The 23,504-nt window shown below is 42.7% G+C and overlaps 1 protein-coding gene across 9 annotated transcripts in view; it reads right to left on the bottom strand.

Annotated features, from left to right (window-relative positions):
* Positions 1-23,504, bottom strand: part of RALGAPB (Ral GTPase activating protein non-catalytic subunit beta) — a 233,060-nt gene that overhangs the window by 10,330 nt on the left and 199,226 nt on the right. For 3 of the 9 annotated variants that reach the window (XM_059733293.1, XM_059733291.1, XM_059733292.1), the window contains exon 30: positions 7,339-12,767. The exons of the other annotated variants lie outside the window; for them this stretch is intronic. In XM_059733293.1, the coding sequence (XP_059589276.1) occupies positions 12,574-12,767 (194 nt within the window). In that variant the 3' untranslated portion in view covers positions 7,339-12,573. Of the gene's footprint in view, positions 1-7,338; positions 12,768-23,504 lie in introns of those variants that run through there. 9 annotated transcript variants of the gene reach the window in all.

The following is a 23,504-nucleotide window of genomic DNA, read 5'->3' on the forward strand; positions in this document are numbered from 1 at the left end:
TGACAGCTGGCAGGCTTCGTGGCTGCAGCAGAGCCTGGCAGGCCTGCAGTAGTGTTTTTCATCCCCCTGCGCCCTGAGAGAGAGACAGTTGCACAAGCACCCATGTCATGAGTTTTGCCCGTTAGCAGCTGGAGGTGCAGGGCCCCAGAACACCCCCCTGTACCTCTCTCTTTGACAGCTGGCAGGCTTCATGGCTGCAGCAGGGCCTAGCAGGTCTGCAGTTTTCACCATGCTGCACCTTAACACACACACAGTGTCACCTATGTCACGAGTTTTGCTTGTCAGCAGCTTGAGCTGTAGTTTTCCAGAAACCCCTGCACCTGTCTCCTTGAAAGTTAGCAGGATTTGTGGCCTTAGCAGGGGCTACCAACCCTGCAGTTTTCACCCCGCTGTGGCTTAATACACACACGTGACATGAGTTTTGCTTTCAGGGCTTAGGTGCAGGGGTTTCTGGGCAACTGCACCTCAATCTCCCTGAAACGAGGCAGGCTTCATGCTACCATCCGAATCAGACAAAAAACAACAAAGTTATAGATATTTCATTGATTCCCCGTTATACCCTATGGCAAAATCTCCGAATCAGTTCTGAATTGAAGCAGAAAACTGACTCAGAGCTCTGAACTGAATCACAGGCATCAGAATCGGCCAAATCCAAACCCGAATCAAATAGTTCCCTATTTGCACAGGCCTACTGCCCATCACTGCCAGCTCTACATGCTAGTGCTCTGCAGTTCATCATCCCATCCTCATGCCCCACCCCTAAAAGAAGTGGCAGAACACCCTAGGCAAGGGCAGTGGCAAGGGTCCTTAGTGGACAAGTTTTTATTCCACCTTAATCCCACAAGTGACTGGGAATCTCAGCTGATGGCTCCTGCACAGAGCCATCGCTACAGGTGTGTATCTGACGCGCTTTACGGACACCTCCAACTTCTGCCCCCTTTGCCGACTGTTTTTAGTGATAGGCTGCATATTACAATTAGGAGTTCTGCAATTTCTGATCTAAGTTTCTTCAGGACCCCAGGGTGAATGCCATTAGGTCCTGGTGATTTGCTACTGTTTAATTTATCAATTTCCTCTACAACCTCATCTATTGAAATCTCAGAACAATTCACAAAGATACTCTCATGGACCCAGAGCGGCATATTTCCATCTCCAGCTTCCTCTGTACAAAAATGAAGTTTATTTCCTACCTATGGGGACTTTTTATCATCTTTAATTTTCCCTGAGCCTGATGAAGGGCATTTGAGCCTGAAAGCTTGCAGAAAAAGATAATTTTTTTGTGATTTCCTAGTTGGTCTAATAAAAGGTATCATCTCTGAACTAAGAGTTCTAGATTTTTGCATTAAACCATGCCAGCTTTCTTTTGGTCCACTTTCCATTTTATTTTTTTATTTGAGGTATGCATCTGCTTTGTGCCTCCAAGATGGTGTTCTTAAGCAGTACCATGCTGCCTGCAAGTTCCTTACCTCTTTAGGGTCCCCTTGTAACTTCTAACTAGCTTCTTCTTTTGATGTAGTCTCCCTTTTTAAAGGATACTGCGGTAGATTTTCTTCTCGTCTCCCCTCCTACATGGATGTCAAACCTAATTGCATTGTGGTCTCTATTTCTGAGTGGCTCAGTAACACTAACTATTCACACCAAATCCCGTGCACTACTTAGGGCTAGGTCAAGAATGGCCTTTCCTGTTGTAGGTTCCAAGACTAACTGCTCCAGGAAGCAGTCTTTTATAACACCAAGAATATTGGTCTCTGCATCCTGGCCTGATATTAGACTGACCCAGACTCTTCGTGGATAGCTGAAGTCCCCCCTTATTATTGTGTTTCTGTTGTTGTAGCTTCTCTTAACTCCCTTAACTTTTCTAGCTTGCTGCTGCCCTCCTTGTGTGGGGGTCAATAGTATATTCCAGGATGTACTTTTTTTTCTATTGAAACCTGGAATTTCTATCCACAAAGATTGTACAGGACCTCTCATCATCAGTTTAAAAACCTAACCTATTTGAATCAATGTAGTCTTTGATGTAGTGTCACTCCCATGCCAGTATGACCTATTGTCATTCCTGTATAATTTATATCCTAGTATTATAGTATCCCATTGATTTTCCTCATTTCACCATGTTTCAGAGATACTTATTACATCAATATCATTATTGAATGCTAGCATTCAAGTCCCCCCACCACCTTTGAGCTTAGACTTCTAGCATTGCGAACTTTTTATTGTTGCCTGGTTCGTTACTTCTATGTAATCTTTTACTCATTAAAGTTATTTGCTTGCTTGCCTGTTTCTCATTCCTATTTTTCATGGTTTCACCTCTTTAGGGTGTCTTACTCTAAAATGTGTGCTGTTCTGCACCGGTCAGCTTTCCCCACACTTTTAGTTTAAAAGCTGCTCTACTACCTTTTTAATGTTATGTGCTGGCAGTTTGGTACTATTTTGGCTCAGGAAGAGACCATCCCTTCTGTAGAGGCTCCCCCTGTCCTGAAAGTGACAAACAAACAGAGATTCTGGTTTTCTCTGTTTAAAAATGGCCATTTCTCTTATTTTAACCCCCCCCCCCAATTCTCTGATTTAAAAACCCAAAATCCATGATTTTCTGTGATTAAAATGAAACACCACTATTTATATCAGTATCAGTTGAACACAATATTTTATTGATATATTTACCATTTTAAAGCAATTAGAAAACCTACCTGTGCCACAATCACTATCATAAAATACATTATAAATACCTATCAATGTTGGCATTTGATTTTGGGTTTTTTTATCATGGAAAACCAAAGCTTCCTCTGCCCCCTTCACTCACCAGGATGTGGGTTCCAGCTGCTGCTGCCCCCCTTCCCTCGCCCCCCACTGCTTTGTAGCACTGAGCAGCCTTGGTATACCGGTGCCCTGCCCATCTTATTGCCCCTTACTCCCCATCCACAGCTCCCTCCACCCTTGCTGGTGCCCCTCATTCCCCACCCACAGCCCCCTGGCTCCCCTCACTCCCCACCCACGCCTCCCTCCCATGCCCTGTCAGAGTGGGCCCCCAGCTGCCAGGGCTAAAGGGCCAGGGACCCAGGTCCACAGCCACCTCCCCCCCCGCCCAAAAGCAGTGCCCAAACTACAGTTGCCATCAGTTGCTGCAGCAGAGTGGAGCGCAGAGCCCAGCTCCCTTTCCTCCCATGGGTGGTACAGCTGGATTGAAGCCCGTAAAGAGGGGTCAAGGGTGGGCTGCCCACTGCGGGCTTGGGCTCCCTGCCCTGTGGCTCTTCCCCTGGGGCCTCCACAGCCTAGCGGGTGGGACCTGGCATGGCAGGGCAGAGTGGGACTGGGTGGGGAAGCTCATTGCTCTTGCTGGGAGCCCTTCACCGCCTTGACAAGGTGCCCCCTGCCTGCCCAGCAGCAGCAAGGGGCAAAACTCCATGGCTGCCACCCCCACTGCTCCACACACTGGGTAGGAGCCGCCTTGCTGAAGCTTCTCCCCCGCCTGCCCAGTGCAGTGCAGCAGTGGCACGAGCAGAAGCAGGAGTCACAACAGGAGACAAGTGGAACAGCATCCCTGCAGCATCAGCCAGCATACCTGCTGGCTTAGGCCTTCGCAAGCATGCAGCTTCCAGGTGAGGCTGTTCCTGGTGCGGCTGCAGCTGGCTGAGTTCTGATCTGCTCCCCACATCTCCAATGGTGGCTCCTCCTCCTGCTCCTGCCGCACCGCTCCAGCTGGGTGAGGGGGAAGCTTTAGCTGGGTGGCTGCTGCTGAAGGCGAGGGTGAGGGGAGCAGAACAGCATCTGGTTGGCTGCAGCTGCACTGTGAACAGCCCTGCCAGAAGCTGCATGCTGACTGGGGCCCAGGCTGGTGGGAGCACAGTGCAGGCTGTCCTGGTGGGAGCAGGTGGGGCTTGGCCCCATGTGGAGTACTGCAGGGGCAGCCATGAGCCAGATCTAGTCAGTTGGTGGGCCGGAACCAGCCTTCGGTCTGTATTTTCCCACCCCTGCTCTACACTCACGCAGTCTAACCTTCTGTCTTTCTGACTGCAAAGTCATTAAAGGTATTCAAACTAGCTAGCAGCAAGTCAAGCCAAATCTCCTAAGTCCCAGTACCATCTCATCCTCTCTTTCACTTGCAAGGGAGGACATGCAGTATCTTTTTGAAAACTGAAATTATTGCAATATATAACATAAATCCAGTCTTAACAATGACTAACAATATGACAGAAGTGAATAAATGAATTTCTGTACTATTAACTAGAGATGAAATTGGCACTAATGACTGAGACACCCATTGGGAAATGCTATTCATTTTTGCAAGCTGGAGAGTACATTAACAAACATAATAAAAACACGAGACTTAATTAACTATAATTATTAAACATATTCAAATATGTTGTCTGGGGGTTAGGTATTGGTCAAGACTCCCTCAGTTCGGGTGAACTGTGTGCGTATTATCAAGGTGCTGTCTGTGATGTTGCTGCTGTACGCAGTGTGTCACTAATGACCTGATTGTTACAGAAAGAATGACCACAGTTTAGTTGCTAGTGACAAAGTCTCAGCCAGGTTTATTATCTACAAACAAACCTAGACACTAATATCCATGACCCATTGGTACATGGTGCTAGCCAGATTATTTGCAGGCATGGTATAGGCCAGGGGTGGCCAGAGTTATTTACACTGGGAGCCACATGCGATCCTCCACCAAAGTTCAAGAGCTGGAGAGTGTGGGGAGGAAGGGGGTGGTGCCAAGCAACCCAGAGTGTGACCACTCCCACCCCCCTGCACCGCCAAGCCAGTCTGGCTTTCCCTGCAGGGAGCGCACCACAACGTAAGCAGGACAGCTAGCTGCAGCCCCTGCCCTGGGAACCTGGCACCTGAGCTGGCAGTCCCAGAGGGAGAGGAGAGTGGGCTTGGGGCACCACACTCCCCATGGGGAAAGCTGGTGCGGTGGGAGGTGCCAGGCTGCACTGTCCCCCAGAGCCATCTTGGGAAGAAGTGGGCAGGGCCAACATCCGGAGAGCTGCAAGTACTATGCCAGAGAGCCGCATGTGGCTTGCGAGCTGCAGTTTGGCCACCTTTGGTATAGGCATAAAATGCAATTTCCCTAAGCTTGATACAATGCATTAAAGAGTTCCTATGCCACTGGGGTCCCCTGCAGCTTAGAGGCTGCACAACTCACCAGCAGTTCACTCCCTGGCCACAGGATACAGAGGCAGGCTCCAAGAGAAGAAAAAAAAAAGCCAGGCCCCTCACCACTTCCCCCCTGGAGGAGTCTGGTTACACAGACCCTGAGCTGCAGGGGGGCCTGGTGCTTCCAGGTGGGGTGCTAGCTGCACAGGTGCAGTACCAGCTAGATCCAACAGTGCACAGGGCACTGGAAGCCTGGGCGTGCTCAGGGAAGTTACAAAATTTAAGCGTTACATGTCACCAAACTTGTATATTGTTATGCAATTAAATCATTAAAAAGGGCAATTAAACCACTAAAAGGGGCAATTTCCTCATGTGTACAAGGGCTCTCTTATTCTATGACTATAAAGAAGTCACAAGGTCAGACTTTTGACAAAATATGTATTTATATTCCTAAGCCTGTGTTTACACATGGACAGCTTTATGTAGCCTTTTCGAGGGTGAGAAGCTTTGATTCTGTTAAAGTATTTGGTCAAAGGGTAACCAAAAGTCTTGTATTTAAAGAAATACTTTTGTAATAAAAATTTAACCACAAATGTTTTGCGGGTTTAAAAAGCTCTTTAAAAATCTCATCTCTAGTGCTAAAATATCTTTTGGCGACATCCACATACCAATTCTTACCAGATAATGCAATCTCCCCACAAAATAGGGAAATATATTTACCAGGTCATCCTGATCCTTGTTTTGGTGTCCTTTACTAGTCTTATCAATCATTCTCTATCAGTCAGCCTTTCAAGGAATCTATGTCTAATGATCTAATTTTCCCAGTGCCATAAAACTGCAGTTCTGAATGGGTGCATCTACATGTGCATTTATGTCACATAACTTTTACTGCACAGTGAATTTAATCATGCAGCAAGTGGAAATAGGCAGGCATTAAAGCACATTAACGCTGTTTGTTGGTTCCAAGTTAGTCCACACACACAGTTACTGCACAGTAAGTAATTGGGCATAAATCTGATACCTGAATCATGCAGGTATCAAATTTACACTGGAGTCGGCATAAGTTGTCATAGTTACTGTGCAGTATGGGCACGCACGTGTAAACACATGCCCGTACTGCACAGTAATTTTAGATTACTGCGCAGTAATTTAGGTTACTGTGCAGTAACTGTGCACATAGACACACCCAGTGAGGCCTACTTTGGTTAGTGCTGTTAACAGGGCCTCTATGCATTGATCAACAGTTACAGTAACCCATATTCCAGCAAGGTCACAGGGGGAATCTATGGGTTTTATTTTTTCATAATTAACAAGTCTGTGGATTAGTGAAGTAAAAACAAACTGGATTCTGCACAGCACTTGTAAATATTTGAACTAATTTTCAAAGTTCATTGCTACTATAAATGCACATGCCTACTGTAAAACAGTGTACACCCACAGGTAGGTTTAATACACCTATGCTGGACTGCCTTTTAAAAATTAGATCAATTGTGTTGCCAAAGAATTAAAGACGCGTGAATGTCAACATCTGACATGTTCTTCATTTTCCTTTCCCAATCCTTGACTTAAGGAAAATTTTTAAATTCAGGACTATGCATGGTAACCAGAAGTAGGGCTCAGACTGTTTCACGGTTATTGGTTGTAACCATGCTTGGTCTAAGGACATACAAGGGAACTTACAAAACACCTTTTGTAGATGAGCCGACAAAACTTCACTTCATAAATCTACTGGATAAAAAAAGTAATGGACTTAATATAGCCATTGGATTTATGGCACATTACAACCTGCATGACATCTCAACACACCAAGTAACCTGCCTTTAGCTGACCACTAGCATTCCTTCACACTTTTCCCTCCCTTCCCCGCACCTCCATTCCTATCTCTACCCTTTGTCTTCCAAACTTCCACTCATTTGCATCTTCACAGACTTCTTGTTAACTTTAGCTTCTTTTCTACCATGGAGAACTCATAACAGCAGCAGAGTCTCCCAGTGCCTGAAGAAGGGTGTTTGTGCCTGAAAGCTTGCAAAGAACTTTTTTCCAACTATTTAGCTGATCTATGAAAAGATATCACATCTACCCAAAGAACCATGCCAAATTGTTTCACTATTTTTAATAAACAATTTCAGGAACTCTATTTAAGTTAAAGCTGATTGTAGCATTTCTTACAGAAAATAGATGCAAGATATATTAGCATTAGCTCAGAGAAACTGAAATGCTCACAAATTGAAAAACAAAAAGTTAATAGATAAGAATTTCTTTAAAATTTATTAGACTAGTTGTGTTACATTCAATATTTGATGTGTTTCTTGTGGACAAAGAATTGGCATAAATACAAACAAGCCTTTGTCTTCTTTCCCTAAACAAGAAATATAGTACTAGAGACAACGGAACATAGTTCACATCTTTGTATTTACAGTTTTTCTTTACTTTACAACTTACCGCAAGTATTATTTACATAAAAATACAGTAAGAACAAAAAGATCTTGTCTTGGCAACATACAGAAATTCATACAAATTGTACATGATTTTAAGCACATCATACCAGACAACCTCATTTAAAACTACTTCTGTTAAAACCCATTGTGAAAAATGTATATTTGTTCTTTCAAAGACGTCAATTCTTAAATTGTGTAATAGTTAAATCACATTTAATTGTTTATCGTCACTGAAAGTCAAATTTAATTGTTATCCTTCTGGGCTAAACATTCAGAACACTGTATGAGAGAAATGAACAGCCACCTTTTGGGAAACCAGTAATTTAATGTTAAGTTACAAATAACCAACTTCTTTCCCCATCAATAGCTTTCCTGCAGAAGAAGCTATCTGTGCAGGCATCTAATTGTTAACACACACATTTTTCCACTTACAATTTGTTGTAAATTTGCAATACCCCTTTAAGTAATTTTAATTTAGTACCATACTGAAATTGCTACAACTGCAATACAGAAATGCAAACAAGATGACAGTATGTTACTCTCAAATTTTCCTGACACACTATACCATTTAAAGGGATACTATCAGTTAAAAAAATTATGAACCGTAATTAAAAAATTTCTACTATGTAAAAAAGTTTACATTTAAATATTCTTAAGTAATAGTTACAACCTAAATAATGTAGCAAGGTGCCATGCCTAACACTAGGCTAAAGATAAGCTACATATACATGAACCAGTAATAAAAATGGTCTTTTAAATGTTAAGTTTGAATAAGTGTCATGAGAAGCAAATTGCAAGGCAATCTGGATTTTTAATCTGAGAGTGGTCCTTTAGGGGATGAGCAAGGTAAATTGCTCTTATTTCACCTGGTAGTTCAGAGAAAATGCTTGAGGTTACATTACACTGACTGCAACAGAGCCAAAATATGTCTCTAAATTAGCAATCATTTCAGTGTTTACATTTTATGAACGGTTAATATTTTATTGGAAGAAGTCAACAAACTTATCTGAACAGCTGAGGGAATAAACAGCATTTCCTGTGATTTTCTCTGATGCACGTAGCTGCAAAGAAGGGATATCACTGTATGCAACATTCACCTAAATATATAGAACATTCTTTGAGTTTGTGTAAATGAGAATAGTTTTGAACTAGACAGTGTGGCTTCATAAAATTAATTCTTTTCACATCTCAGACCATTAATGTCCACAGTAGGTTTTTTGCGTGGGTTACACTTTGTTACACTTGTGTGTAACATGTTAAACAACTGATTCTAAAATCAAAATAAGGCCATGTCAGAAAATTATAAAGTCTGTTTCAAAGGCTCTGTGATAAACACATTAGTGACACAGGTAACAGCTTTCTTCTTCCAAGACCTTTGACACAAGCTGTGATACCTTCTAAATTGATTACTTGACACAGGTGCCTTGCTCTATACTAAAAAACTCATGCTTCAATAGAAAATATCAGTATAGAAGTCCTGAACTAAACAACAAAATATTTTTTGCTGAAGAACAGCTCTTTAATATTTAATCTTTTTGTAATACTATTTGAAAGCAAGTAATACGACTATCTTGGCTTCCATTGTAGAAAATACTCCTGGTTTTTCTCAATACAGATGTGCTGATGTTACATAACACTTTTCTTCATGTCCCAATAACTGAAAGATGATGTCTTTTGAAGTTCATTAGTATGCAAGCTAATGGTTCTTCTTATATTTACATTTTTCAAAAATGTATTTATAGTTCCAGTGTTTTGTTTTTTAAAACTTATTGTTCATGTGCAGACGTTTGATTGCTCTGTATGTTTACTTTTATTATGCATGCATTCGTCATGACATTAAAATCAGCGGACTAAATGTGGTTGGTCACGTTGATTGGATCAAATAGGTACATCAAGCTGTAAAGGCTCCCCTACACAGCTCTGCGAATGCACCTCAACTCTGACTCGCAGCACTCCCTGGTATTATAATCCTGAGCATCATATAAATATGGGTGAGCAAGCATGCCAAATTTTGCAGCAGTTTTTTTGCGTGGGTCTCTTTTTGGTATGAACCCAGAGCTTAGGATGTACGAGATGAGTATGTTAGTATACTGTGAGCGCTGCGCACCACCACCTAACTCCCCTTTTCTTTGAAATATTATGAAAATTTTTCATGTGGATTTTTAGAGCACATATTTTTGTTTATTCTTTGTAAAAAAAGTGTGCAAGTTATATGGCGTAGGTATTTTTTCTTTGTTGTGATGCATAATAAAAGTTTCTGAAATTCTATTATGTAATAAACTGGAGAGGTATCCAAACCCCTACTTACACTAATACTTTCATATAACCTATTTATAGGTTGTCTTCAGATAAACGTCAATTATACTGAAGGATCAAATAATAATTATTATAACATAGATTGAAATTGTTTTGGGAGATCCTGAAAGATTTTCAGTACAGTACTGCAGTGGATTGTGAAATGTAGCATGTCAATAACTGACTTCTTGTGTCCCTCTGATGAGCCCATCAGTATCTGAACATAAGTCAAGATAATGATATAAAAAGGAAACTTTTTCTGTCTTTTGCATTTGTTAGTTATTTCCATGTCCAAATTTAAAATTAGGTTCCCAGAAAGGTGACTAAAGTAGAGGAGCTCAAACAGACTGGAAGATAGTTACTTTATGATAAATGGCTGTCACTGTTCATAGGATCCAGAACCTAATTACAAACTCCAGGCTATTTTGCCTCTTGGCAAAGAAATAAATGTATATTTGTATGGGTTTTTTTAGATGTTTTCTTCAAAACTAATGATCTGGTCAATGAGAAGACAGAGTTTAAAGCTTAAGAATGCTTACACTGCTGTAAAAGGCAACAGGCCACTTCCAATTAATCACTAGAAAAGAAGATCATTGCAATCAGAAGCTACTGCTGAATACAAACAAGCCAAAAGAACACCATCTTCAAAATAGTTCATGTTGAATTAGGATGTAGCTGCTTATTAATCATTATAAATAGGATGTCAAAGCTGTGATCATTTAGAGTGCCTATACATAAGCAGTGAGGCTGCTCCAACATGCTGGAATTCCAGCACATTGGAGTAGACTCAATTAATCTGCAACTGTCACGCTCCAGCTGCCTCTTCATCTTGTGTATCAGCATCTCCGCACTTAGAAAAGGTGGTGGGGGCACTTGAACTAAAGTGTGTTGAATAAGCTTTAGTTCAAGCACCTCCACTGCCATTTTTAAGCGTGGGGACACTGATACAGGAGACATGGTGGCATTTTAATTGGAGCAGCTTTTGGAGCCACTCTAATTAAAATGCTGCTCCCCAACTCTCCAGAGCACATGTAAAAGTGGCCTCAAGTATGAAAAAAGATAATACAGAAAAGGTGAGTGTTCTTTAGGGTAGTCATTGTTAACCTATGACCCATGGGCCAGATCCAACCATTGAGCCACTTTATCCAGCCCACAGAGCTGAAGGCCTTCTGTGGTGGGGTGCTTTGCCAATGGGCTGAGTGGGTGGCAGGGAGAAGTGCTGGTGGCAGCAGGAGCATTGCAGGGGAGAGTGGAGACTGTGGCACAAGTCAGGTTGAAAAGAGCCCATGCTCAGAGCCAAGCTCTGTTAAAGTGGCCCCCCATTCAAAAATGTTGCTCTAAGGGGTTTAATATGGAGGAGCACTTAACACCCATACAATATTAAACATGAAAACATTATCTGTTAGGCAAGCCCCAAAATTCCTGTTCCCAATCTGCGAAAGGAAAGCTATTGTTCTGAACATAAAATATAGTCCCATCCCCACCATGCATGCTACTCTGAACAGTCTCTTATAGAGAAAGATATTTCAATTTAAACTTAAGCAGGCAGGTTAGCCAGTTTTAAAAGGTTCATTGATCACCTACAAAAAAAAAAAATATCAAACCGTATTTAAATAAAGAATATTTTGCAACAGACCTGAATATCTAAGCTTTGTGTATAAATGACCTCAAGAAAACTCAGCTATTTATTTAAAAATTATTAAAAATCAAGTTACCTCAGGCATTGTTTATGCCTGGGAAAAAAATAAAACCTGCATACAGCTGAATAATTTCCAACACCAAAAGTAATTCTGAAATTTATTGAAAGACAATTATGGTATCATAACTTCAACTTTGAATTCATGACCTGCTGTTTTTAAACTACTTTCCCTGACTTCCTTCTATTACATGAAGTAAATGGTTATGGGCAGATCATTTTTGGAGGAATTTTTAAACTTTCTACTTAAATCCTGGTGGGAGTTGCATGTTCTGGAGACTGGCTCCTGACTTCATAGGAAGCTGGAAGGGGAGATTCTGTTAGTTTGTCTTTAAAGTATAGTTATATTCAGGTGTCTTTCATTCCAGTCTTAGGCTAGATATGTTTATTTTCTGCTATCACATGCAGAAACAGAAGTTTGTATTTGGATTATGGGCTTTTTGTGAGATGAGACATCAATTGTTTCTGCCTCTTATTAGGCTAGATTAGATAATAGGGGTAAGAGGTGATGTTTCCACTATTCATGAAAACTGGAAAGGAGCAAGTGGTTGAGGCTAGGTAGGGTAATTTAATACCCAGCTACCACATTTTAGATTGCACTGGTTTGAATGAAACTGGTCTCAGTATTAGCTCTTGAACCAAATCTCCAGAAGCAGAGAGTGAGGTATGAGTTTTTAGCCGTTTGTTTCTGTGCCTATGTATAATGTCTTTTTTTCCTCTCTGAACGTGAAAAGCTGTCAGAGCTACACATTTGCTGTATTTTTTTTCTTGCTCAAAAACTGGGGAAAAGTCTTAAATAGTGAAAGCAATATAATTTTGGTCTCTTCAGCTGAGGATGTGGTGTTGTGAACACATATGGATTCACTAAGAAAATCTGAAGGGTAAGGGCCTGTTTCTCATTCTTCTCACATGGTATCCGCTGACTCCATGATAGCATGTGGTTTCCTCTATTCCGAATGGCATAGGGGAGGGGTTTTTTTTGCATTTAGCTTTTTCATCTATCCATTTTTGTTACTGTAGCCACCAAGTTCTGATAAGAATATTGATCTAGGGATTACAGTTATTGAGCCCAACCTCCAGGAAAAGTGAAGTATAAAACTCTGGCTCAAGCTGCTTGTTTCTGTATTTATTGACAATATCAGCTATTTTCTGTTTTCGACGGACGTGTGGGGGGTTGTATGAATCACTTTCCAGCCTCTTTCTTCGGCAAATGTTTATTACCGTCTGTCTCACTAAGAAACCTGAAAGAGAAAAGAATTGGTACTAATTTTAAACAAATCTTGTCCCATTCCCCCTTTTCTGTTTTACCAGAGAAAGGAAGAAGGACATTTCAATTCAGGGTCTGTTCTTTACAGCCAAATTGTAAAACATTCCCAGCTCCTCTGAGTCAGTGACTATTGTTAAAAAGTGGTTAGTGATGGCTTAATGCAGTGACATGATTACAGAACTACAATAACTCTTTGTTGTTATACATTAATTTTAAAGCAAATTTTCAGTTTAATGATTTAGGCTAAGTACAGACAGTCAAAAAGCCTGAGGCTGAATCAATTAAATCTTTGCAGGTTATTCTAAACTGCATAGATGGAAATGATAAACAAGTGAAAAGACATTCACTTTTGATTCTGGAAATGCAGCCACATGCTTGCAGTGGCCCAGGCCAGAAGCCAGGGGGGGTGCTAGAGCATGCCTCCCTGTTCAGCTGGAGCAGACAGCTTGAGCCATGGCTAGCCCATCCACTCTGTGAGGGGGAGTTTGCAGGGGAGATACAATGCATCCTGGGATTCTGGGGGACCGAGAGTTAACTTGAATCTGAAGGGAATCTGGCACAGATGTTTAATAAACCAATTTAACCTAAATCAGTTAGGTCTGACATGGGCAACTGGTACCACCTTAGTCAGGCGGGGCACGTGCCCCCCCAGCAACCAGTCAGTGACTGGGGGAAGAGGGGGGTCCCCTCATGGCTGATCCCACTGACTGGCGCTCCCACCTGCTCCCCTTGCTCATCACCTAAGCAGTGAGCGTGGCTGGTCAAGGGGTGCACCAGCACTCTTAGGGGGTGCATGTGCACCCCATGCATCCCCTATGCGTCACCACTGAGGTCTTAAGGTTTATCTTAAACAAGTTTCAGCAATTTTGAAAGCGGTTTATGTGCACCAAACATAATGCCTTGCTGGACTTGGTTCTTGCCAGAGGCAATGACCTGGTAGGGATCTGCGGGTGCTCAAATACCTAGGCATTAGTGACCATCGTCTGCTGCAGGGTGGTGAAAGCAAAGAGAAAGGCAAAAGTCCTTGATTTCAGGAGGGCTGACTTCAATGAGCTCAGGAGATTAGTAAGAGAGACATTGGGGACTCAGAGCTTCAATGAGATGGGAATCCAGGACGGATGGTTGTTCCTTAAGGAGACGATCCTCCGAGCTCAGAGGGAGTCAGTCCCAATGCGAACCAAAGGGGGCAAGAGTGCTAAAAAGTGTCCTTGGCTCAGTAAAAGGTATCCAGGAGGGCCTGAGGGCAAAAAAGGTGGCATACAATCAGTGGAAGCAAGGGGCAATCACCAAAGAGGATTACATCTCCGTCGCTCATGATTGCAGAGAGGCAGTTAGGAAAGCCAAGGCAGAGAGGGAACTTGGGCTGCCGACCAGAATTAAGGATAACAAAAGGTCCTTTTTCAAATACATAGGGAGTAAGAAGGCGGCACCAGGTCACGTGGGGCTCCTACAGGACAGGCTTGGCAATCGGGTGATTGCAGCAAAGGAAAAAGCTGAACTCTTCAACGACTTCTTTGCCTCCATATTTCTGAGCAGGGACCGAGGCAACTCCCCCACTAGGATTACGGACAGGCTCAGGGGACATAATGCCAGGCCTAGGGTCAGGGACAATCTAGTTAGGGAACTCTTGGAGGGGTTAGACATGTATAAATCAGCAGGTCCGGATGCTCTTCATTCGAGGGTACTGAGGGAATTGGTGGAGGTCATAGCAGGGCCCCTGGCACAGCTGTATGAGTGCTCGTGGTGCTCTGGCTAGGTCCCAGAGGACTGGAAAAGGGACAATGTTGTCCCTATTTACAAGAATGGGAGAAAGAAGGACCTGGGTAACTACAGGCCAGTTAGTCTCATCTTGGTCCTTGGGAAGACCTTTGAGAAAATTATGAAGGAACACATCTGCGGGGGCCTAGCATGGTAGGTAATGCTCAGGGGCAACCAACACAGGTTCACTGTGGGCAGATCCTGCCTGACTAACCTTGTTTCCTTTTATGACCAGGTCACAAAGTCCTTGGATGTGGGCATTGAGGTGGATGTTGTCCACCTGGACTTCAAGAAGGCCTTTGACACTGTTTCTCATTCCATTCTCTTAAAAAAAAAACTAGGCAACTGAGGCATTGATGCCTACACAGTCAGATGGGTGGAAAATTGGCTCAATGGTCGCACCCACGGAGTGGTGGTGGACGGGTTGTTTTCGACCTGGAGGGATGTGGGCAGTGGAGTTCCCCAGGGCTTGGTCCTCGGGCCTGTGCTATTCAACATCTTTATCAGTGACTTGGAGGTGGGGCGTGGAAAGCACACTGTCCAAATTCGCTGATGACACAAAGATGAGGGTAGAAGTGGGCACACTGGAGGGAAGGGACAGAATCCATCTAAATCTAGACAGGTTACAGAGGTGGGCGGATGAGAACAGAATGGAATTCAATGCAGACAAGTGCAAGATGCTGCATCTAGGGAGAAGGAACCTACAACATACCTATAGGTTGGGGAACACCCTTCTCAACAACACAGTGACGGAAAAGGATCTTGGAGTCATTGTTGACTACAGGGTGGACATGAGCCGCCAATGCGAGGAAGCGGTCAGTAAGGCTAACTGCACCTTGTCATGCATCTACAGATGCATCACATGCAGGTCCAGGGAGGTGATCCTTCCCCTCTATGCAGTGTTGGTCAGGCCGGAGTTAGAGTACTGCGTCCGGTTTTGGGTGCCACACGTCAAGAGGGATGTGGCTAACCTTGAGAGGGTTCAAAGGAGGGCCACTCACATGGTCAGGGGGCAGCAGACCAGGCCCCACAAAGGTAGATTAAAGGGCTTGAATCTATTCAACCTCCACAAGAGAAGACTGAGAGGGGATCTGGTGGCCATCTATAAACTTGCCGGGGGGACCAGCAGAAAATAGGTGCGGCTCTGTTCCTCTGGGCACCACCTGGAATAACAAGGAATAATGGCCACAGATTGATTGAGAGCAGTTTCAGGCTTGATATCAGGAGGCACTACTTTATGGTTAGGGCTGCCAGGCTCTGGAATGGGCTCCCAAGGGAGGTGGTGCTCTCCCCTACCTTGAGGGTCTTCAAGAGGAGGTCTTCAAGAAGAGTTTGGATAGATATCTGGCTGGGGTATTATGATCCCAGCACTTGTTCCTGCGGAGGGAAGGGGGTCGGACTTGATATGTTCGGGTCCCTTTCAACCCTAGAAACTATGAAACTTTGGTTGTGTTACAGATTTGAACTAGTTTCCGATCACTTATACTGATTTATGTGTAATTTCTGTCCCTAGCCCCTGTGATCGTGCTTTGGGGTCTCCCTTGGCTGAATATACAGGCTGTACTGAGCACACATCTTGGCCATCCCTTGACTAGCTGGAGTCAGAGTACTGAACCATGGCTCAATCATCTCTAGGGATGGAGCATCTGTCTTCCCCTGCTTTCTCAGTCCCAAGGGGGTTACCACATCACCTTGGATCTTCACCTACCTTGGAGTTATCTGGGAAACATCAATCAATTTTAACTGTTACATGGCAGCATAAAGTATAATAATACTAGATCAATAGAACACCCTCGGATGTTTAGAATTCAGGTAGATCTACACAAGCAACACTTTATAGGAATATGAGTATACTATAGGAGAAAAAGAGTCTTCATATGGACACAGTTATACTGGCTACCAACAGAAAAAAACACCCAGAAATTAAGCAGAGTATACTGGTAAGAGCTCGGTTTTCCCAATGTAATTGTGTTTTTTAGGGGCTTGGTCATGTTGTTCTTCTAGGCACATGTAGTATAACTTTGGTCTCAGTTTTTAGAAGCAGAACGGTATGGAGGACTGACTGCCTTCTCTTAACCGAGGAATCCCACAACATGGGAAGAAGAGATGTACTTGGAACAGAGGGGCATTTGAGGTATGCATTCATATTCCTATTGGGCGCACCTACATGTGTGCTTTAATGCACATTAGCCTATTTTAAAGCAGCACAAAAAAGTGCTCTTTCATTAATGTGCATTAAAATAAGCTAATGTGCATTTTTCTAGTACTTCAAAATGGAGGTACTAGAATTTAGTGCACATTACCTAAAGCACATTAATGAACATGTAGACACATTCACTTTGTCCTTTGGAGACTGTCAGAGCAGCCCCTACAAGGTGCTCTCAAACATGCTGGAACTTGCCAAAGAATTGGGAAGTCATAGTTAGCTTCTAGAAGAGCCTTACACACTGCTGCACTGAAAAGAAACTCACTAGAGAAAAAAATATATAACTCCTAACTTTTAGAAAGTGGTACAATCTAAGGGTTGACCTATAAAGACATATATCCATTTAACTGCAATTTCCTTGAAATCCCTCCCCCGCCAAACCTGTAAGGGGCTAAGTTATTTGAGAACGAAAGGGGCTAACAGATTTTGCTACATTTAATAAAAATACTTGGGCCACCTATTCTGAAATCAAGCTTATAAACAGACTTGTATTGAACCCTCAGAGACCCATCCTTGCCCACTGAGATACAGTGAACCTGGCCTTGCAGAACGCAGCTCACTCAAGGGCAAGAGAATCAAAGCAATCATTAGGTCAAGCAGAAACTGCTGGGCCCATCTTCAAAGGCAGCAGTAATGCTGAAGCGATCAGAGCTAAACATCCTTTACCGTTGATATGACTGATAAACTTTATCATTATATTTGTTTTTTACTGTGTCAATTGTGGACCTATGCACAACATTTTTATAGATTCATGATCTGATTTATCACCATATTTGTATTTGATTATGTTAATTTTAGAAGTAGGAATAATGCTTTTATAATGGTTGGCCCTATTTTATTATTATATGAGCATTTCTGTTATTTTTGCTTAAATTTATATTATGGTTGCATGTTCGTTATATTGTTTTCAGGAGCATGGCTTTCAGCCAGAATCTTTAATAAATTGAATTGAATTGAATTGAATTGAATTGAATTGAGGCTGCAGTCAGGTGGCTAGAAGGAAGCAGGGATTGGCTACATATAAGCTCAGTCTCTGGGCTTGGGCAAGCAGTCTACACTTGCAGGCTGCAGGGTGAGGAGCTGCGGACAATGCTGGCTGCCAGAAAACAATGGAGGTAATCTGGAGACTAAGGGCATAAGCCAGCTCCTTACGGTAGAAGCATGGCAGCTGTTAGAGACCTAAAATGGGTTTTGAGACTGAGTTGCAACTAGGTTGTTTATGCTTTGTGTTATGGGGGGGGGGGGGTTGGAGGTTATGCTGTGACTGGAGAACTGGGTTGTGTACATGGGGGAGGTTTGGAGGCCACGGAGCAGGGTGACAGGGGGCCCTCCGTGTTTTGGGACCTGCTGTGGGTAGGAATCTGAGGGGCTAAGACCTTGAAGCTGAGGTCCAAGGCAGTAGATCTGAGGGTCTCAGCCAGAGGAAAAGGGCCAAAGCCAAGAAGGCCCAAGCAAAAATAAGGGTTTGAGACCTGAGAGGCCAAATTTGCTGGTTTGGGCCCGACCACATTGCCATCAAGTAATACTTGTGAGGTATGAGTGCGACTACGGGAGTGGCTGCAGGCCATGATTATAGCCTATAAGGCAGTGGTCATCAACCAGTGGATCTTGATCGACCGGTAGATCTAGTGGTAGATCTGGGAGCCTCCTGGAGTTGGTCCGAGGCTGGGGTTGAGGGGCTGAGTACGCACGTGCACACCCCAGACTAGCAGGTCAGTGCGTGGGAGAGGGATGGGGGGGTGCTATATGGAGGCCCCCATGGTGAGAGACTGCTGCAAAGGCAGGAGCAGGGGTAAGTTGAGCTGGGACCCGGCCAGGTGGGACTTCCCTGCTGGGGTGGCACTCCCCCAAATGATTTTTTTCTCCGTCTACCTTGATCTGCACCCACTTCCCTCCCCACAGACTTACCTGCTGGGCAGAGGAGGGGGACAGAGTGGCAGGGGTGGCAGTGGCTGCACACTGTAGATCTTGGATTGCTTTTAAATGCCAAAGTTGATCTCCTACTTAAAAAGGGTTGGAAACCACTGCTTAAAGGCATAATTATGGCCATGGGTCAACCTTTAGAATATATATATGACCCCAATTCTCTGAGAAGGCAGAGAAGCCCTGGGGGCTGTCTTAAAGAGGAAGCATACCTTGTAGAGTTTAGAAGTGGAGAAGCCCCAAGGACCAGAGTTTGGGGGAACAAAATTTGAGGACTTGACCAAGAAGGAAGACACCAAGGAAGTGCCTCCTCTGGCCTCTACAGGCAGACTCCCAGGTAAATACATTAACATAAAGGTGTAGCAGGTGAGAGATGGCAGGTGAGAGGGACTGGAGAACACAGTAGGGCAGTATGACCACCACGGGGCATCAGGTGCTGGGGTCACACCCCCAACCTGATAAATGCCTCACAAATATGCAGCATGCAGGCTGAAGAGATCAGCTGTGGCAGACACCACTTGGTAGCTCAGGTATACCCTCCACCATGCCCTGAAGAACCCAAAGGTATATTCCACACACAGTTGTCAGCTGCACTTCCAATAGTCAAACAACTCCTTCCTGGCATATTGGTATCCAACGTGGGGTTCATGAGTGGGTTAGCTGGGTATCAGGGTAACAGGAAGAAATAGTTGCTTCTTCTAGCTGGAAGTGTTACAGGTAACACTCCTTATGATATTAGGGAAAGCAGGAGTTCCAGAAGACTCTGACATCACAGACCTTGTCCAACTGCCTGATAGTCACATTTGCGAATCAGCCTGAGTGTTCTGTACTGTCCTGTGCCATGGTGGAAAAGTACCCTTTCTGGCTGGTGTACTTAAGGTCCAAGTGTGCTGGGAATACACATGCCAAAGTAATTGAAAACCTCAAAGTGACAAATCTGGGTGTGACCTCCTGTAGACTGGAAAGTCTGAGAACCCTTTGTGTCGTGCATCTTTTTGATGGTGAAATGCATCTTGAAGGGTTTGATCCTGCCACAGATTTGTCCAAGCCAAGTTGAATGACAGCAGACTGGAAGCTATTGTGGGTTGCTAGCTTCCAAACAGCAATTGCCACCACATCTCCACATTCATGAACACCTTCATGTTGGTGGAATGCCTCTGGAGTGACGGAACCAGCTTGATGCAGATCTCAAAGTAAGTTGCTGCTACTGCTATTCCCCTTAGATTCTTAGCTCTATTTCCTCCCTTTAACTCCATGCTGGTTTCCCTGGCCCAGAGGTGGTGGTAAATGATCTGAAAGTGAAGGTTTTCCTTCATGAAGTCTTATTTCTAACTCTTTGGGCATGTGGCTCTCAGATTAAGAGTACAGAACATAGCTTAAGGAAGGGTCGTTGAATCATAATTGAATCATGAGCTGCCATGACATACCAACTGGAAAAGGTGCTTGAACAAAAAGGAAGGCATAGCCAAATAGGTCAAAACTCAGCTGTGAAACTTAGCAGTGAAAGAAAATTAAAGCAGCTGATGGGGGTTTATGGAGGGGATACAAAAAAGGGGAGTTCTGTCTCTCCAGTTAGAAGGATGGATATGTGGAGTTATTCTTGCTGTCTCCAGGAAGCAGAGCAGAATTAAGAGTGTTTAGTATTTCCTATGCTTCTCTGCTGGTTGCCACATGAGGCCAGGAAGGAATTTTTTTTTGCCACCTGTTGCTACAGTTGTCAGTGTTTGGGGGTTTTTTTGTTTTGTTTTTTTGCTTTCCTCAGAAGCACTGGGTGTTGGCTGCAGCCAAGGTTGGGGATTTTGACTGGGTCCTACTAGGACTAAAAGTCAGAGGTTCATGGTTAGAAGGTCTTACCCTTCCACTCAAGATCAGACTGATGCGATCATGAAGGAATTTTATGATCTCATAAATTTTTGCCTTCATTTGTAGCAGAGGACATGGCCCTCTTGTATCTCTTAAAAAGCATTTTAACATCCCCTGCAGTGGTGGGACACTTACAGTCCTCATCCCCCACTCTTTAACTGTGGCAGGTTAGGGTGCTCTTGATGGTTTTTGGCATTGTGCCTTGTAGTTGTGCAATAGGGTTGATTATGTAATTTTAGGACTAGGTTAGAATAACATTTTTATGGGATGGTCTGAAGATGGATGATTCTAGAGATGTAATTAGGAAGGATAGATTTCTACCTTATAGACTAGCCAAAATAGCTATAGCTATTATAGCACAAGCTTTTGTAAGCTGAAGCTCACTTCATCAGATGCTGTGTGATGAAGAGGGAGTGGGTTTGGACTAGATGACCTCCTGAAGTGGTGACTGGGGGGGGGGGGGGGGGGGGGTGTCACATGATACCACAATACTAGATGTCTGCCTAAGCTATGAGCTCCTCAGCTCTTTATGCTTATTTCACATCATGTCAGCATCAAGGTGATTTTTTCCTCAGTGAAATGGGAGGGGGGGGGGGGCCATTGGCAAGTTTTGTAAATATATCTAAGTGTATGAAGAGGACAAGGCCTGGATCTCCCATGCAGGCCAGTGATGAGAGTGAAATCCTCAGGTTCTGGTGTCTCAGGAGATCACTGCTGTGAGGCAGTTTTTGTCAGAGAAACTAGAGGAAATCTCTCAGGATATACACAGGCTTTCTGCAGACATTGGTGAGAAAAGTACACATCATAATTCTGGAAAGTGATGTGAATAAGAGCAACAATGATATTATGGAGATTAAAAAAGAGAATGCTGTTCTTAAATTAAAGATCTACTTATTAGAACAACAAGATGAACTGGAGAATCAGTCACGTAGAAAAAAATTAAGATTAATTGGAATTCTAGAGGGCTGTGAGGGAGCAAATATGATTGGTTTCCTACAACATGTCCTGCCAGAAATCCTGAAACAAGATCTGCCATTACCTCCACCTGAGATCAAATAAGCTCACTGCACAGGATCAAATCCTAACCAGAATGGGCTCAAGCCCAGGCCAGTTATATATTTCAGCTCCTGAGATTCTCTGACAAGGCTAATCTTTTGTTCATCAGCTAAGAAGATGGGATAAGTTATATTTAATGGACATAAAATTGACTATTTTCTGATTTCACAAAAGAACTGAACAAGAAAAGAGCAGCCTTTAATAAATTAAGGCAAGTGTTTCATGGATTAGATGTCAAATACTATATGAAATACCCTGCGAGAATTAGCCTGGTGGTTTTCCATCCGAATTTTGTAAAACTTTCCTAAAAAGTCTAGCACCATTATTATTTGATATATAACAAGGAAATAATTCATAATGGAAATTTGCCCAGAGAAACAAGAACAGCTTTATTTTACTATTAAAGAAGGGAAAGAAAGGATTCCCATGTAGAGACTACTGCCCAAACTCATTATTGAATTCTGACGATAAGATTCTCACAAAATTACTAGTTCTAAGACTTAGTAAGGTGATTCCATCCTTGATACATGCTGATTAGATAGGTTTAATAAAGGGCAGGTTGGCCTCAGATGGTTACAGGCAAGTTACTACACATGATTCAGCAATGTCATCTATCTGACTCAGCCCTTTTCTCATTAGATGCTGAAAAGGCATTTGACAGGGTTGAATTCTAAATATCTGCTCTTAATTTTACAAAAAAATTGTTTTTTGTGAGAAATTCATAAATTGGATATCAATTTTATACAGGTCTCTTCTCACAGAAGTATCTACTAATGATGTGGTATCACCTTCATTCTGCTTGGAAAGGAGCACGTGTCAGGGATGTCCTATTTCTCCACTCTTATTCAATGTAGTATTGCAGCCTCTAGCTCAGCTATTAGGTAATCAACTCACATTGAGGGGATCAAGATTCTTGATCAAATGTATAAAATCAATTTATATGCAGATATCTTTCTTCTATTGAAAACCCAGGTAATTCATTAACTCACATGTTTGCTCTGTTTGAGTCATTTGGACAGTTATCAGGCCTCAGGATCAATTGGGATAAATTCTCTTACAAGAATGTGTCAAAGGGAAACATTTGGATGAACCTTGTCTATTCTCAGCTAAAGAACTGGAAGGTAATAAACTATTTAGGCATGCGGGTATGCTCTAGTCTTTACAATATGGTGCAACTAAATATTGATGATATCTTAACTACTTTTAAAAAAAAAAAGATATGGAAAGATGGAAAACCTGCCCTATATCATTAATAGGAAGAACAGAAATAATCAAAGTGAACGAGTGTCCCAGGATTAATTATATACTCAGTTTATGGCCCTTGAAAGTACCTGTATCTGTTTTTAAGCATATAAATAAAATGATATTGAACTTCATATGGCAATCTAAAAGACGAAAAATGGCTGCCAAAGCTCTTAAAAGGGAATGATGTCATGGTGGAGTGGGTGTACCAAAATTCTATTTACATTATCTGGCTTATCATATTAAGGTACTTAAATATTGGATGTATGAAACTATTCCAGGGGACAAACCTATAAAAATGAGCATGAAAGAAAAGTTAAATTCCAAGTTTGGATCACAATCATTTTCATTTCTTAAGAGTTTACCCAGACCTCTGATATTAAACATTGTATTTAACTCTTTATGGAGTGTACCGTAACATCTTCAGATTTAACAAAATCTCCCTTTATTCCTTTATAGGAATACCCTTAATTGAAGTTTAAAGATAAGAAAGGAATCCTAGATTTCTGGGGAAAAAAAAAATATAGCTACTGTAAAATCTATCATTAAGCAAAATCTATATATAAGCAAAAGGTGCAAGACTATGTGATAAATTTCAGTTATATAACAAAAAGCTGTGCTCTGATGAATAAGACACATGGGAATTCTAATGTAATAAAAGCT

This window comes from Alligator mississippiensis, chromosome 9, assembly GCF_030867095.1.
Source record: "Alligator mississippiensis isolate rAllMis1 chromosome 9, rAllMis1, whole genome shotgun sequence".
In the NCBI taxonomy this organism is placed as follows: domain Eukaryota; kingdom Metazoa; phylum Chordata; order Crocodylia; family Alligatoridae; genus Alligator; species Alligator mississippiensis.